This window comes from Grammomys surdaster, unplaced genomic scaffold (genome assembly GCF_004785775.1).
Source record: "Grammomys surdaster isolate TR1022 unplaced genomic scaffold, NIH_TR_1.0 125852, whole genome shotgun sequence".
Classification (NCBI taxonomy): Eukaryota; Metazoa; Chordata; class Mammalia; order Rodentia; family Muridae; genus Grammomys; species Grammomys surdaster.
Window position 1 is genome coordinate 2,815,783 of NW_021620678.1, and position 16,637 is coordinate 2,832,419.

Genomic DNA, 16,637 nt, shown 5'->3' on the forward strand with positions numbered 1-16,637 from the left:
CTTTTCTGTCTAGGGTTCAAATCTATGGCAATCATCAGGGTACTTGCAAAGGTTCATGAGGAGGTTTCAGTGTTAACATGTTCATGCTGTTTTCATCTTTCATTCTTTCAGTAGCTGGTATCACATATGCATGAGTATGTGATCGTGTGTACGTCAGTGTTGGATGTTTTCCTCTATATCTCTGCACCTCAGTGTTATTTTTAGGCTTTTCAAAGACAGGGTTTCTCTGCATACCCCCTTATTTTTTGAGATAGGTTCTCATTAAGCATGGAGCTCTTGCCGGGCAGTGGTGGCACACGCCTTCAATCCCAGCACTTCGGAGGCAGAGGCAGGCAGATTTCTGAGTTCGAGAGTTCGAGGCTAACCTGGTCTACAGAGTTAGTTCCAGGACAGCCAGTGCTACACAGAGAAACCCTGTCTCGAAAAACCAAAAAAAAAAAAAAAAAAAAAAAAGCTTGGAGCTCACCTGTCTGGACAACTTAATAGAACTGCTTATCGAGCTCCGTGCTTCCTCTTGTGTCTTTGTCCTCCTCAGTGGTAGTGTTACAGGTGTGTGTTCCCCTTTCTTGGAAATTTTATTTCAATATGAGGGATGGGGATCAAAGCTTGGGTCTATGCTTTGTGGCCTTCACTTTTCTTCCCACTGGGCCATCTCCTTAGGGCTCTAGTGCCTCCTCTGAGTTACATACACTTCTTACCTTTCCACTGATTTAGTACTCAGAGTTTTGAGTCTATCATCTAGGCTGGTCTCAGACTTGAGTACTTCCTGCCTCCATCCCTTCTGGATTCCATAGGATGATGTAAAATGGTAAAGGTATATTGAGTGGTCGCTAGGTACCAGGCATTATATGTGGTATCAACTATTCTCCCTCCACCCTGTGATAGGGATAGAGCCCAAGGCTTTGTGCAAACTAACTCCATGCTCCACCTCTCAGCCACAGAATAAAGTAGGCCTGATTATGAAACCCACCTTACAGGTGATTAATCAGCCTAAATTTTTTTTTTTCAATCAGCCTAAATCTTAAAAAGCTTCTAGGTGATAAATCCAGACATTAAGCCCTCCTGGTTCTTTCTTGCTTCATTGTCTCAGTTCTTTTTTTGTTTGTTTGTTTTGTTTTTTGAGACAGGGTTTCTCTGTGGAGCCCTGGCTGTCTTGGAACTCACTCTGTATACTTAGATATCTGCCTGCCTCTGTCCTAAGTGCTGGGATTAAAGGCGTGAGCCACCACTGCCCGTCTCAGTTTTTTTTTATTTTTTTAAATATTCATTTATTTATTTTATGCATATGAATGCTCTATCTGTATATACACGTACATGCCAGAAGAGGACACCAGATCCCATTACAGATGGTTGTAAGCCATCATGTGGTTGCTGGGAATTGAACTCAGGACCTCTGGAAGAGCAGCCAGTGCTCTTAACCTTTGAGCCATTTCTCCAGACCTTGTCTCAGTTCTTAACTGCTAGTCTTTATTTTGTCCTTGGTCTACTAAATGACAATAGACAACTTCTTTTGCATAAATGTTTTCCTCTTTTTTTTTTTTTCAGTGCTGAGAACAGATTCTAAAATTCACATCAGCCTTCTACTCTACCACAGAGCTATATTCCCAACTCAGTCATCAGTCTTTTTCTTTTGGGTGTTTGTATGTAGCCTTGGCTTTCCTGGTAGGCCAGGCTGGCCCTGAACTCCCAGATACCTGCCTGCCTCCATCTCTAGAGTGTTGAGATTAAAGGCATGAACCACCCTGCCTGACGACCACAATCTATACATCTAAACCTATGACTGATTAAATCTCCATTGATTGCATTAGATATAATCCCACTTAGGAGTGTTTTGTCTACATGTATGGTATGTGGACCATGCCAGGTATCTTTGAAGAAGAGGTATAGGGTCCCCTCAAACTGAGTTACAGATGGTTGGAAGTTGCCATTCGATGCTGGGAATCTAGTCTGGAGTCTTCTGGAGAGGGTGGTCTTTCCAGCCCCTAAAATCCCATGGGTTTGTTGTTGTTTGGTTTTTGTTTGTTTTGTGATAGGGTCTCTCTATGTAGTTCTGGCTGTCCTATCATTATATAGAGCAGGCAGGCCTCAAATCTTCCTGTGTCCTGAGATCTTCCTGTGTCCTCCTGAAAAGGCATAATCCCACTTCTGATGTAGTACAGGTTAATGTTAATATGAAGGTTAACCTCCTCAACCTCCTTGCCCCCAATTCTCCAATGCTGGTATTACAAGTACTTACAAGCCATGCCCAGTCATGATGTTAGAGAGTTGAACCCAAGGTCTCACACATGCTGGTAGACACTCTTGACAAGGGCACTCTTGACAATGAGCCACATCCCCAGCCCTATCCTGTGACAGTTTTCAGGACATACTTCCTGACATGTGTGGTGGACTACACCTATCATTACAGTGCTCAGGGGGCTGAGACAGGTGGATTGCAGGTCCAAAGATATCCTGGGTAATTTAATGATGAGACCTTGTCTCAAAGTAAAAATCAACTTGTCTGTCTGAGTCAACCCACGGCTTCAATTCTCAGGGACTACATCCCCCCAAAACCCCCACTAGTTTGCCTGAACTAGGTTTGAAGATCACAAGGCAGGATTCCTGTGGCAGAGAGCTAGAGTCGATACATAGGTCAATCCCATCAGGCTTAGATGACTGCCATGTCTCAGAGCTAGTTCTCATTCTACCACATGGTTCCTGGGGATGGAAATCTCGTCTTCACCTCACCGGTCTCTCTTCTTGGACAAAGGGCTTGACTGTGTAATCCTGGAACCCGCTCTGGAACTCAGAGACCCACCTGCCTCTGCCTCCTGAGTGCTGGGATTAGAAACATGCATTCCCACCCCCCACCCCACCCCTCAGCTAATTCTGGTTTCAAGCTATACTCTTAGAAGGCAAACAGCAAAAACGGAGGATGTCTGCCGACTGGCAAAACAGGTTAAGATATGAAATATGAGAAAATACAACCTGATGAGACGGTTCAACAAGTGTAGAACCAATTGCTCAGCCTAAGCTTTTGGATGGATCCTTGGAACAATAACAGGGATACAGAAGGAGAAATGACTTCTCCAGGTTGTCCCTTGACCTCCCTAGGGGGATAATGGGTATATATGTTCACATATTATACATACCAACAGAGACACACACAAGGTAAATGTAAAAAACAAATCTGAGAAAAAATTTTATTTTCTTGGTAGTACTGGTGACTGAACTTTTAAGGCCACAGGAATAGTGACAAGTTTACTACACATCCAATAGGTAATGTCTTGAAGGTTTTCTTCAGTGTCACATAGAATCTTGGTACTTTCCCTATATTTGAGGACCCCAAACACAGAGAAATCCTGTAATTTGAGAACCCTAAAAGCATACTCCTTGCTTTCTGCTTTGAATTGGGCCGCCCTACACACTAGACTTGATAGCATTTCCTCACCTTTTTCTAGTGTTACATTATTTTTAGCACCTAACTTTTTTTGTCCTCTCCCGTATTTATATTTAAGGCACTGCAGAAAGTGGTCTTTTATTAAGCTCATCTGCTAGAAATACATGGAAATACCTTCAAAAGACCTTGGAAGTTTCAGGCAGGTTCAGAAAAAAAGAGTTCTCAAGGATTCTTTTTTAAGAGTGGTAGTTGATGCTGGGCGGTGATGGCGCACGCCTATAATCCCAGCACTTGGGAGGCAGAGGCAGGCAGATTTCTGAGTTTGAGGCCAGCCTGGTCTACAGAGTGAGTTCCAGGACAGCCAGAGCTATACAGAGAAACCCTGTCTCGAAAAACAAAACAAAACAAACACCAAAAACCAAACCAAAAAGGAGAAAAGATTGGAGGCTGGTAAGGATGTTTAGACACACCTGATGAGCAAAACTGTATGTAGGGTCTAGCCCTGAACAGTCTCCCATGTTGTGGTAACCCCCTCCCCTAGTTTTTCTAACAATCTTATCCGTAGTCCAGATTTTTCATTTTTGGATCAGACATTTCAGAGAAAACTTAAAGGACTAGCTAGCAATGTGGCTTTGAGATATGAACTGCTCTTTTCGAAAAGGCTATGAAGAGGATGGGATATGTTTCTACTCTGAAACACAGGTGCTTGGCGGATTTAATGGGGCTCCAAACATCAACCTGAGAGGGCAAAACCAGGGCACTCCGACCGTGGTGAGCTCTGACTACATTCTATGCAGAGACCCAGCCCAGGCACCTAAGTGTCCACCGACTGAAAATACGTTTTAAGTCCACCCCCGACCCCCCCCTTTCAAGACCTCCCCTTTAAAGGGAGCCACCGAGTGACGCCGGGGGAGTTTGCGGAAGCGCCTACCGCGTTGGGCCCTTGGGCGGATCCCGTGATTGGAGCCGGCACCGCCCCCCCGGCGCCGCTTCCCCCATTGTGTGAGCTGCAATGTAGAGGCCCCGCCCTCGCCCCGCCCCCGGTTCCTCGGCCCCTCCCCCCTCTGGGTCCCCCCCCCCCCCCAAGTCTTGGCTCATTTCCGGCCGCCGCCGCTACCGCTATCCTGTAAGGAGGTTTCGGCAGAGGCAAGAAACAACAGCCGCCATCTTGTTTGTGTGCTAGTCTGTGGGGGGGGTGGGGGGGGGAGGAGAGTACTAAAGGGACCGGGCGAGAGTGGGACAAGCGGGACGCCCGGCTGAGTGCGAACTGCGCGAGCAGGGAGTGCGGAGGGTACCTGGCCGGAGAGCGGCGGCCGCGACTGAGACAGTGGTTGGGGGCCCGGGGCGCAAAGGCTGAGGCGACCCTTAGCCCCCTCCTGCCCGCACACACCCCCACCGCAGCCCGGGCCAGCGTCGACGCCTAAGGGGGGACCATTACATAACCCCGCGCCCCGCGGCGCCTTTGCCCGCCGTCCAGGGCAGCCCCCGAGCCGAGCCCCGGGCGGGGGGCGGGAGCTCCGACACCTGGCTGCCGGGGGTGAGGGCCAGAGAGGCGGCCGTACTTATTTCTCCACGGGCTTGCGAGCGGAGGCGGAGAGCGCGGCGCGCGGAGAGGCCGCGTCGGTGGGCTTGGCGTCAGCGCGGGGTTGCGGGCGGGCGGCCCTGCTCGGCCCGGCCCCCCTGGCCCTCTGGGCCGGCGAGTTCCACGCTCGGCGTCGTCGCCGCGCCTCCGCTGTCCGCTGCGCGATGTGAGGTGGCCCCGGCGCCAGTCTGGCTCTCGGCTCGGGTGAGCTCAGTGCGGCCATTAGGGGCCGGTGCGGCAGCGGCGGCGCGGAGCGCAGCGGCAGGAGGAGGAGGAGGGCTCGCAGGGTGGGGGCGCAGGCCCGGGAGGGGGCACCGGGAGGAGGTGAGTGTCTTTGGTCGCCTCCTCCTCTCCCCCTTTTTCGCCCCCGCCTCCTTGTGGCGATGAGAAGGAGGAGGACAGCGCCGAGGAGGAAGAGGTTGATGGCGGCGGCGGAGCTCCGAGAGACCTCGGCTGGGCAGGGGCTCGCTGTGGCGGGCTGGGGACTGCGTCTGTAGAGCTGTGAGTTCCCGAGAATTCGCTGCAGCGGACGTGCTCGTGGGATCAGTGTTGCTGTACCCTCCTCCCGGCCTGGTTTAGGCCCGGCCCCTCGCACTTGCCCCTACCATTTCTGTTGAGTCCGCATCCCTCTCCGGCCACCGCAACCAGGCGAAGAGAAAAAGGAACTTCCCCCACCCCTCTTGGGTGGCGGCGGAGCTCCGGAGCCCACCCTTAGGAGCGGGGCGGGGACCCCGTTTTGAAGAAGAGATTTCCTCAGGATTCTCGTTTTTCCTCGGTTCTATCTCCGAAAGAATTAAAAATGGCCGAGAATGTGGTGGAACCCGGGCCGCCTTCAGCCAAGCGGCCTAAACTCTCATCTCCGGCCCTCTCGGCGTCCGCCAGCGATGGCACAGGTTAGTCTCGGGACTCCCGGCTTTCCATAGTTCCCTTCTGCTTTTCTGCTCGTTGCACCTTTATTATAGGGTATTTCTGTGTATCTCTTCCCATTTCTCTGGCCAGTGTTTAATTTTAAAGGTTTTTGAATGGACTGGTCGAAGACGTCCAGTAGCTCAACCATTTTCTTTGCCTTCTGATACATTCATTGCCACACTGTCATGTCAGATCGTTGTGTGTTCTGGAATTAAGAGCTTGGAAGTGGGAGCTGCATGGACCTTTATCGTTGATTCTATGCAATTTAATTTGGGAAATGCCGATACAATTGTGTGTAAGGGCTTTTATACTCTTATACACTTTTACTATTTTTTGTTACTGGTGAATGAGGGTTTTCCAATCTTTCTCCACTGTTGCACTTAATTCTTTTTCCTCTGCTTTCCCAATGTTTAAAGATTTTTGCTCCTGTGAAGCAGATTTTCTGTTGAGGAATGGGGGTGGAAGGTAAACCTTAGTGTCTGATCCAAGGTTTTAAGTGTAATGTAAAGTTCAGCAAAATACTGTTCTTAAGTCCTCTCTCTCCATCCTTGCCTTAAGAATTAGTGTGAACTGCAGTTTATTTTGTATCTATTTGGTGTTAAACTAAAATGTCTCAAACTGTGTGTTCAGATGAGGAGACCTGAGACATTTCTTTTGCTGGTTGTTGTCACTTTCTTATTTAGAAGGGAAAGAGAAAAGATGAAGTCTTTCCACAATTAGAAATGGAGATAAGTTGGAAGAGTCCCAGTCATGAACTTCCAACTAAAGTGATTGTAGAAGTATAAAAGTGTACATTAGGTTCTGTACTTGTATGTTTGTTTTGTTTTGCTTTTTGGATCTTTGCAATTTCAGTTTACAAGATCAAGGAATTCTTTTCTTCAGTCAGCCCCTTTGTTAGGAGACCTTCGGGGAGACTTTCCATCGTTTGTTCTTTTTTTTGCTTACTGTCAGTTTAGTGTTGTTATTCTATGATCACTGACCTGGTCCTCTTTTGCTGTTTGACTTGTTTGAGAGGCCGGAATAATGAAGAAGAATGGCGGGTCATCTGACAGTTCACAAGATGTTCCCCTCACTTCAAGCATCCCTTTAACTCAGAGAACAGGCTCAGCACCCCTCCATCTGCCAATGAGAGTGTACAATGGAGTTAAACGTACCCTGCAAATTGTAGAGAACGTGTGGGCCATGTTTCTGAGTGGGATTTATATTAAGGCATGAAAATAAGATAGAGCCAGTGCTTTACTCTGCCCGTTTAGCAGCTGTATTATGAACCATGAGTTTTGCTCACCTGCAACAGTTGGGAAGGATGAGTCTTGCAGTGCTCTAAGGTTCTGACTTTAGTTATACTGAGCATTCACCTGTAAAGTTCCTGTAGTCTTAGAGAATTTTTTTAAAAGTATGTCTTTGAAATTCATAGGCATAGGCATTAATATTATAGACAATCACTTTGCAATTCTGTTTCATCCCCTGGCCCCTATAATAAATGTACTTTTGTAACATGTTCACAAGTTACCATATTTGATATAGCCAGTAACATGAAATATTGTATGGAATACTTTCTAAAATGAACTTTTTGATGTTCTGATTTGAGAGACTTAGTCTCCATTCATACATTGTTCATACATTCATACAAGTCCGTTCATACATTGCTGTTCAGGTGGAGGACTACTGCACTTTGTCTGATCTGTGTATTTTGCTAAATTGTATAGCTTTTGGCTAACTTTCATGGTTAAAAAAAGCAAAACTTGCTTTCCATATCTTTGAATGCAATTACTGGAGTCCTTTTTTGGGGAAGGGGTAGAGTCTGGGATTTTCTTTGAGTAGATATGGATGTCCTGGAACTCAGATCACCAGCCTTTCTACCTCCCAAGTGCTGGGATTAAAGGCAGGTGCCACCCATTGACCTATACCAATTACTAGAGTCTTAAATGTGAAAAAAAATTCAATACCGAGATTGATTTATTCTTAGCGTAAGGTTTATATTAGTATTAGTAACTTTTCTTCTCTTAACACTGTAGTGAGGGTTAATTTTTTGCTCCTCTTAAATTTTTATTTCATTAGGCTTTTTTTGTTTTGCTTTGTTTTGAGGCAGGGTTTTTGTAGCTCTGACTAACTGTCCTAGAACTATCCATGTTGATCAGGGTAGACTCAGAGAGCCTCCTGCCTCTGCCTCCTGTTTGTTGGGATTAAGACCAGTGTCAAAGGACTGGCTTGTTTAGGTTTTTTTTTATTTTTATTTTTTTCTCTTTTTAGTTTGATACAGGGTATCACTACATAGCCCCAACTGGCCTACAATTTAGACAGAGATGATTGCCTCTGCCTCCCTCCCTGGTGGAATTAAAGGTGTGTGCCACCAAACCCAGCAAGTATATAACTTAAATTATACCAGCCTAGTTTTCTTTGTTTTGTCAGGGCTGGGAGAATGAATTTACCATGAGGGTGCCATTATATTTTGGTAGAACCGTGGTAGCAACACGTTTTTAGGCAACTTGTAAGGAAGCATTTTACATTTAAAACTTGGCAGTGTTTTTATTTGATCATTCTCCCCCTGCCTCCACTCCCACAGGGTTGTAGTCTTGGTCATCCTGGAACTCATGTGGACTCATAATAAAAGATGTGTCTGCCTCTGCCTGTTGAGTGGTGGGATTAAAGGTATTGATCACCACTGCCTGGCTTACATTTTGATTTTGATTTTTAAGACGTCCATTGAGTATTTAATAAACATGTAAGTTGGTTGTTGTGCCTGATTTTAATTTTATCTAGAGCTGGCCAAAATTCTAAAAAAATTTTTTTAAATGTGCATTGGTGTTTTGCCTGTGTGTGTGTGTGTGTGTGTGTCTATATGACAGTGTTGCATCTCCTGTGACTATTGTTACAGGCAGGGGTAAGCTCCCATGTGGTTGCTGGGAATTGAACTCTTGTCTTCTGGAAGAGCAGCCAGTGTCTTTATTGCTAAACCATCTCTCCAGCTGGATCCTGCAAACTTTTTAAAAAGTAAATTAGGCTTATAAAATGTGTAGTGTATATATATACCTGTCAAATATTTGAATGCATTTTCTTTATAAGAAAGCAACTAAGCCTGGCAGTGGTGGCAGACGCCTTTAATCCTAGCACTTGGGAGACAGAGGCAGGCAGATTTTTGAGTTTGAGGCCAGCCTGGTTTACAGCGTGAGTTCCAGGACAGCCAGGGCTACACAGAGAAACCCTGTCTCGGAAAACAAAAAGAAAAACAAAAACAAAAAAAAAGGCAGCTAAATCTGTGAGTTGGTAAGTTCTGAAGTGTCACAGAACAAATAAGTATTTAGCCAACTTGTGAAACCCCTCCCCTTCCCCTCTTTTCATCCCCCCTCCCCCCCCACACACAGGGTATTTCTGTATAGCCCTGGTTGTCCTGGAACTCACTCTGTAGACCAGGCTGGCCTCAAACTCAGAATTCCGCCTTCCTTTGCCTCCCAAGTGCTGGGACTACAGGGGTAGGCCACCCACCCCCCACACCCCCGGCCTGGCTTTCCTCCCCCTTTTTCTTATTTTCTTTTTGGGCTTTTCAAGACAAAGTTTTTCTGTTGTACCAGCCAGTTTGGCTTTCCTGGAACTCCGTATATAGACCAAGCTAGCCTTGTGTTCATAGAGATCTGTCTGCTTCTGCCTCCCAAGTGCTTGGGATCAAAGGTGTGAGCCATCAAGTTTTGCCAACTTTTGGATTTAGGTGGTAATGCAGAATTCAGAGGACCCCAGGTACATTATGAACTTGCCATGTTGAGACCAATGACTTGATGTAGGTTCACATTTTCTGTTGAAATGGGAAAGAATAAAAGCCTGCCTGCCTTTTTTCCTTCTGTTTTTCCTTTCTGTCTTTGTTTTTGTACTTGAATGTTTGCATTTCGGTATTTTTCCTTTCCTTTTCTTTTGAGATAGAGATTCATTATGTAGCTCTAGCAGTCCTGGAACTCACTATGAAGACCATGCTCAAAGAGATCTATTTGTTGCTTGTGTCTAAGTGTCCTGCTTGAAACTTAACTTTCTTCTGTTCTTTCTCCCCTAGAAGAACATAAAAGCTATTTGTAAACTTTTATACATATATATAAAATTGTTCACAGAAGTTAATAGGTAAGTTTTTGAATACTTGTTGAACTATTTCAGCTGATCTTAAATGATGGCAGTGATGAGTGTGATCTTTTTCCTTCAATCCTCAGTGAACATTTTGTCACTGCCTGAAAATCACTTAAAGGACACTTAAGAACAGGCTATGTAAAGATGGGTAACAGTTTTAGGACTTACCACAATTCTGTAGGGTAAAGATTTTCTTCTGTAGCCCTACTGTATTGATAACTGAATTGGCCTGGATTTATGTTACAAACCAATCTCTCTACCTCAGTTTCAAAGGCACTAAAGACCCAGTGTATGAAGTCTGCTTTGAATTTTGACCAGTAGGTTAATGTATGCCCTAGAGAACTGGTAAAGATGATTATTTTGCTACAGCTTTTTTTGCCTCTGCTGCCCCAGTGAGGAATTACAGGGGCAAGCCATACCTTTGTTATTTCTCAAGGTAACACTGTATAAAGTAAATGACTTACTGTCCTAGCTAGAATACATCTGTGGAGTTGTGTTTTGTTTTTCTCAGATCTTGGCATTATGCTTTAATTTTGTTTTTTTGTTCGTTTTGTTTTTAGTTGCAAAATGTGTTCATTAGAGTTTCTTTATATAATCAGATAGGTTGAACAACCAACCCCATGGTTTAGTGAGGTATTGCTGTGCTATAACACTTTGCCCCATACCTTAAATTTCTCAAGGCCTTGTAAATTCAGTTGATAGAACCTCAAACAGATTGTGTGGTTGGCAGTGACTGTCAGAGTGTGGGTGCCTTTCCCCAGTAGGAGCCTGTATTCAGAAGAGGGCTAGTGCCCTCTGGCACTTAGTTTTCTACCTCCTCTTGTCTATTCAACTTGAAGAAAATAATTTTCAATGCATAGTGGTGTTCGTAGACATACTAAATATTGCCTGATAAGTGGAAGTATAAAGTAATTATTTGTGGTAAATTTACAAAAAAAATTCAGATGTCACCTTGCCAGTTTATAATACCCAACAATTAATGAATAAGAAATAGGAAATAGTCATTTTGTGGTTTTGTTTTCATTCAATTTCTTTTTTCTTTTTTTTTTTTTTTAAACTTTCGAGATGGAGTCCTACTGTGTTGCCTAGGTGGTCTGAAAACTCTAGGGTTCAACCAACCTTCCAATTAAGCCTCCTTAGTAGCTAGGACTACAGGCATGCTACATTACACCTGCTTGAAGCTATTGTGAGTGTGAGGAACTTTAGTGAAACAATTTCTACCAAAGATTAAGGCAAACCAAACATTTAATTTTGTGCTTTTTTTGGCTGTACATATATTAAAATTGGAATAGTACAGAGAAGATTAGCATGGCCCCTGCATAAGGATGACAGGAAAATGAGTTGGGCATGATCCTTTGTACACACCTGTAATTCCAGCAGTCAGGAGGCTATGGCAAAGGAGGATTGAGTTTTTGAGCTCAGCCTTGGTTATAATGTAGCAAGGCTCTGCCTACCTCAAAACAAAAATGAAGAAATCAAAACATAACAATGTTGTTGTTTTTCTGTTTTTGGCAAATGACCATTTTTTTTCATATGATGGCTAGTAGTTTCTGAAATTTTGATACATTTTTTTCTGTTGCTCATTTCTTCAAAAGAATATTAAAATGGGGCTGTTAAGATGGGTAAATGGGTAAAGGTACTTGCTTATGCAGTCCTATAGATTTGAGTTCAATCTGTAGAACCTATCTAAAAGTTAAAAAGGAGCGCCAACTCAACACATTTGTCCTTTGACAACCACATGCATGGCTGTGATGAACGTGCACAGACAGACACAATGGGGAGCTAAGAGAATAAATACTGATTAATTAGGCCTCTTAGCAATTTGGTTTTTTTTTTTAACTTTTTTATTTTTAGATTTATTTTTTATATGAGTATTTTGCTTGCATGTATATGGCATGAATGTGCCTGGTGCCCTCAGATCAGAAGAGGGTGTGAATCCCTGAGACTGGGTCTGTCTTGTGTGTGCTTGGAACTAAACCCAGATTTTCTGTAAGAGCAATAAGTGCTCTTAAACATTGTGTAGTTTCTCCAGCTCCACGTATAAAATTTGTTTTAGATAACACATTCTTTTTATATGCCTCAAAGAACAATCCTCGCCGGGCGTTGGTGGCGCACGCCTTTAATCCCAGCACTTGGGAGGCAGAGGCAGGCGGATTTCTGAGTTCGAGGCCAGCCTGGTCTACAGAGTAAGTTCCAGGACAGCCAGGGCTACACAGAGAAACCCTGTCTCGAAAAACCAAAAAAAAAAAAAAAAAGAACAATCCTCAGTTTTGTTGAGAAGATAATTTTGAGTCTAGCGTGGTCCATCTTCATAGCAGGTTCTAGGTCACGCAAGGATACATAGTGAGAGCCAGTCTCAAACAAAACAAAAACCTGGACAACAAAGATGAATGGTGAAAGAGAATGGGCATTGGAGTCAGACTTCTACAACTGAGAATCCCATGCCTTTATTAACTGAACTAACTTACCTATCGCACCCACTATTATAGGGTTGTGTAGTAAGGAATAAGTGAGGATGTTCTATATAATGCTTAGGAAAACTGCAGTCCTAAAACTCTGGGAGGATCAGACTAATTATTTCTAGTTAGAATCTAGCCTCGGCTACAAAGTGATACTGCTATATAAATGACCCTGAGACAAAAGAAAACTAAAGCTCAGGACAGCACTTGATGTGCAATGTGTATACACATGAAGTGTTAACTAGTTACTGCCAACTCCACCACAGGACATTAGTGCCAGACTTTTATTTTAATGGACATACATATAAGGTGGATAAAGACAAAGGGAAGGACTTAGAGTGTAGAGAGGTGATGATTAAGTAAGTCTTGTAGCAGACTTTTATATCAGCCACCTAAATATTAAATCTTCTAGCACTATAAGAATATGGGGAACAGAGAGGCAAACCCTAAGAATAAAAGCACTCTCAATCATGGTGTAACTATAATCATAGCATTTGGGAGTTGGAAACGACAAGTTTTTTAGGCAGGAATGGATTAGAGTGAGGGTTTGTTCTAAGAAAATTAACCAAAGCAATGTATGTGCTTGCTACCACACAGTGTTTGTATCTAAATAATTAAAAACTAGTTGGTATTTATTAACAGTATGAGAAGTGGGTAATCACATTGTTCTTATTGGCAGCATTCAAGATCGGGCTCTTTCCCATTAGTCCTCACAAAGTGTGCTTCTCTGGGTGGTGCAGGCTGGCGCTTCAGCTGAGCCCAGGTGCCCTTCTCTTTGGCTTCCTTTTTCTTCTGATCGTTCTCCTTCACCCGCTTCAGAAAGCTGTCTCTGCTCTTCGAGTGTTTAATGTGCTCAGTCCGCACATTGATCCTCTTGGCCAGAATCTTGCCCGTAACTTGCTTGTTTACAATGATGCCCACGGCACGCTGGGTGACATTGTAGACTCTTCCGGTTTTGCCGTGGTAACACTTATGGGGCATTCCTTTTTGAACAGTACCCATTCCCTTGATGTCTACAATATCACCCTTCTTATAGATTCGCATGTATGTGGCCAAAGGAACAACTCCATGTTTCCTAAAAGGGCTAGAGAACATATACCGAGTTCCTCTCCTCTTTTTCCCTTTGTGTTCATCATTTTGGCGAGTTAACTGGAAGATGGCTGCCCCAGTTTTTCAATTTTCATTTGCTAGTCTAGATGGGTTTTAGTGTATATTTGTTTTTATTTATGTGTGAATGTTTTGCCTGCATGCACGTATGCACACTGTCTGTGTCTGGTGCCCATGAAGGCCAGAAAAGGGTATTGGATCCTTTGAAACTGAAGTTATAGTTATGAGGTACCATGTGGGTGCTGGAAATTGAACCCTAGCAGTAGCAACAAGTACTGACTGCTGTGCCATCTCAGGCACTGTTTTTGTTGTCTTGACAAAAGTCTCGTTTTGCACTACAAGGTGGCCTGGAACTCACTGTAATAGCACAGTAACTCAAACTCTGCTTCTGCTTGCCCTGGTATTCTAAGGTAGAATCACTGTGCCTGTCCAAAAGATTCATTCATTTATTCATTCATCATTTATTTTGAGACAGGATTTCTCTTTATGTAACCCTTGCCTTGCTGCTCTAGAATTCACTCTATAGACCAGACTGGCCTAGAACTTGAGATCTGCTTACTTCTGCTTCCTGAGGCATGGTCTACCATCACCCAGCCAAAAGATACTTTCCAATAATGAGGAAGAAAAATTTAGTGCTTTTTAGTTTTCTTTATCACCCCAAGGCATACATACATACATACATACGTACATACATATATACATACATGAATGACAGACTTTTATACTATAGGTCAGGCTGACTTCAAACTGTGACAACTCTACCTGCTTCCTATGTGTGAGGATTACAGGTCTGAGGCATCAACACCTAGTTTAAGGATTAAGAACTACATTTAAATGTAAAGCCAGAAATCTTGGTCACAGTGTAAAATTTATTATCGTGTGTGTACATGTGTGTTTGTATGTTAGTATATCACCAGTGGGTGATTTGGTTGTCTTCTGTAATCACATTTCACCTTATTTTTTGAGATGGGGACTCACTGAATCAGAAGCTCATTGTTTAGGCTAGATAGCCTGGGCAGCAAGGCTCAGGGATCTTCCTCTCTCTACTTCCCCAGGGTTGGGAATGCATTGGGAATACATGTCCTACTTGGCTTTTATTTTACATGGGTACTGGGGGCTCAAACACAGGTCTTTATGCTTGAGTAGCAGCACTTTACTAACAGAAGCCATCTCCCCAACCCTACTGATAAATGGTGTTTCCTCCCTTCTGCCTTAGCCCCCTTGAGTGCTGGGATTACAGTGATGTGCCACCATATTCAGGTATTTAGTTTTGGTTTTTCAAAGCACTGATGGCTACCCCCTTGATGAGTTTCATGACCTATTGTTAGCTTGCGAACTACAATTTAAAGAAGATTGGAACAAAGAGTTAACAAGATGGCAGTAGTCTTTTGGTCTAGTGTTTTTTTATATACTTGTGTGCTGGGCGTTTATGCTTGCTTGGTTTATGAAACACTCCATGTTCAAACAGACATGTTTTTGTTTTCCCTTGTCAGAATTTACAGATACAGGGTAAAAGACTGACATTGAAAAAATCAGATGTGACCAGCATGTATTTGGGAAATATAGATAGGAACAGGTGAATATGAAGCCTAGGTTATAGACACTGGTGGGTGTCTCCTGAGGAGTTTGTGTCTTGTCTTGGAATCTCATAATACTTACGATGTCCCTTGGCTGAACAAGGGGAGTACATAAGGCTAGAAAGTGTGATCATTCTAATAACCTGTATATCCCACTTGACTGGAGGGATAGTAGGAAGTTTAGAGACTATCAAGGGGTTAAACATGTATGGCTAACAATATTTATATAAACTTAAACTGTACATTTTAGCCATTTAAATGGATGCAGAGTTATACGTAAAATACTTAAAATGAGGTAAGACTTGAGAAGGGGCAGTAAGAGAAATGAGATGTAAAGAATCCTGGCTTTAGTAAGGGTGGTCTTTATCACAGAAGATGGAAAAAAGTGGTAAGGTTTGACAGTTAGGTGGCTGAGATATAACTTGGTGTTGATTTCCAGTATAAGTTAGCCAGGTGAAGAAGTTTCAAGTTGGGGAAGATGGGTGGGTAATTAAGAGATTATAGGAAGAGAAGTGTGTGTGTGGTATATGTATGTGTTGTATGAACAAATGAAAGAATGAATCAATATACTGGGGAAGTGAGTAAAAGTTGGACATTTGAAGTTTCTTCTGAATTGAGAAAGGCACTGTCTTCATTTGATGTCTATTCCTTTGTAGCTAGCTGTTGCTAGATATTTACCAAAGATTAGGCATTTGGAGTATCAAGATGAACCAAGGTAGTTTCTGCTCTTGTGTAGGATCTGCTAAGGTGGTGATGTACACAGACATACACAGTTTCCTTACAAACACTGCACTGGTAATATTTAAAGGTACATAATAGGGGCCAGGCAGTGGTGGCACATGCCTTTAATTCTAGCACTGGGGAGGCAGAAGCAGGTGGATTTCAAGGCCAGCCTGGTCTACCGATTGAGTTCCAGAAGAGCCAGGCCTATACAAACCTGTAGGCCTGGTTGAACACTGCCTCCTCCAACACCCCAAAAAAGGTAGCTGATAGAGATATTTCAGACATGGGTCTTGGATATTGCTGGAAAACATTCATATAGCAAAACATACATTTTAACAAAAGTCATTAGGGTTCAAAGTACTTAGTTTTTGTTGGAAATGAGGAAGGGTATTTCACGTAAATGCAAATGATGTGGCTAGAATGTTTGTTGTGTGGTTGGATGTTTTCATGGAGACAGAAAAGTGGATAAGACAAACATGGTAAGGAATTTGCCATTATTGGGTTTTCATAACAAAAACTGTAGGAGTAAGAAAATGGTTGAAGAAAGACTGTTGTGATGGCTGAGTATGCAGGGAGAGAACCTGATAGCAGAATAGCTGTTCTAAGACTCCCTTTTAGACCAAGCTGGACTAGAAATCAAGAGATCTGCCTTAGTAGATTAAAGGTGTGTGCTACCACTGTCTGCCCAGAGGGTTTTATTTTTATTGAATCTATATTTTGTGTGTGGGTTAGAGAACTTTGTGGAGTTGTTTCTGTTACTTTTACATGTATTCTAGGATTTGAATTCATGTAGT

At 43.4% G+C, this 16,637-nt stretch overlaps 1 protein-coding gene and 1 non-coding gene across 3 annotated transcripts in view; both read left to right on the forward strand.

Annotated features, from left to right (window-relative positions):
- The first annotated feature begins 5,239 nt into the window (after window positions 1–5,239).
- The window catches only part of Ep300 (E1A binding protein p300), a 62,991-nt gene continuing 51,593 nt past the window's right edge, over window positions 5,240–16,637 (forward strand). For both annotated transcript variants that reach the window (XM_028789850.1, XM_028789851.1), the window contains exon 1: window positions 5,240–5,854. In XM_028789850.1, the coding sequence (XP_028645683.1) occupies window positions 5,761–5,854 (94 nt within the window). In that variant the 5' untranslated portion in view covers window positions 5,240–5,760. The remainder of the gene's footprint in view (window positions 5,855–16,637) is intronic.
- Window positions 11,231–11,337, forward strand: LOC114640932. The gene has a single exon (XR_003714221.1). It is a non-coding gene; the product is annotated as a U6 spliceosomal RNA (small nuclear RNA).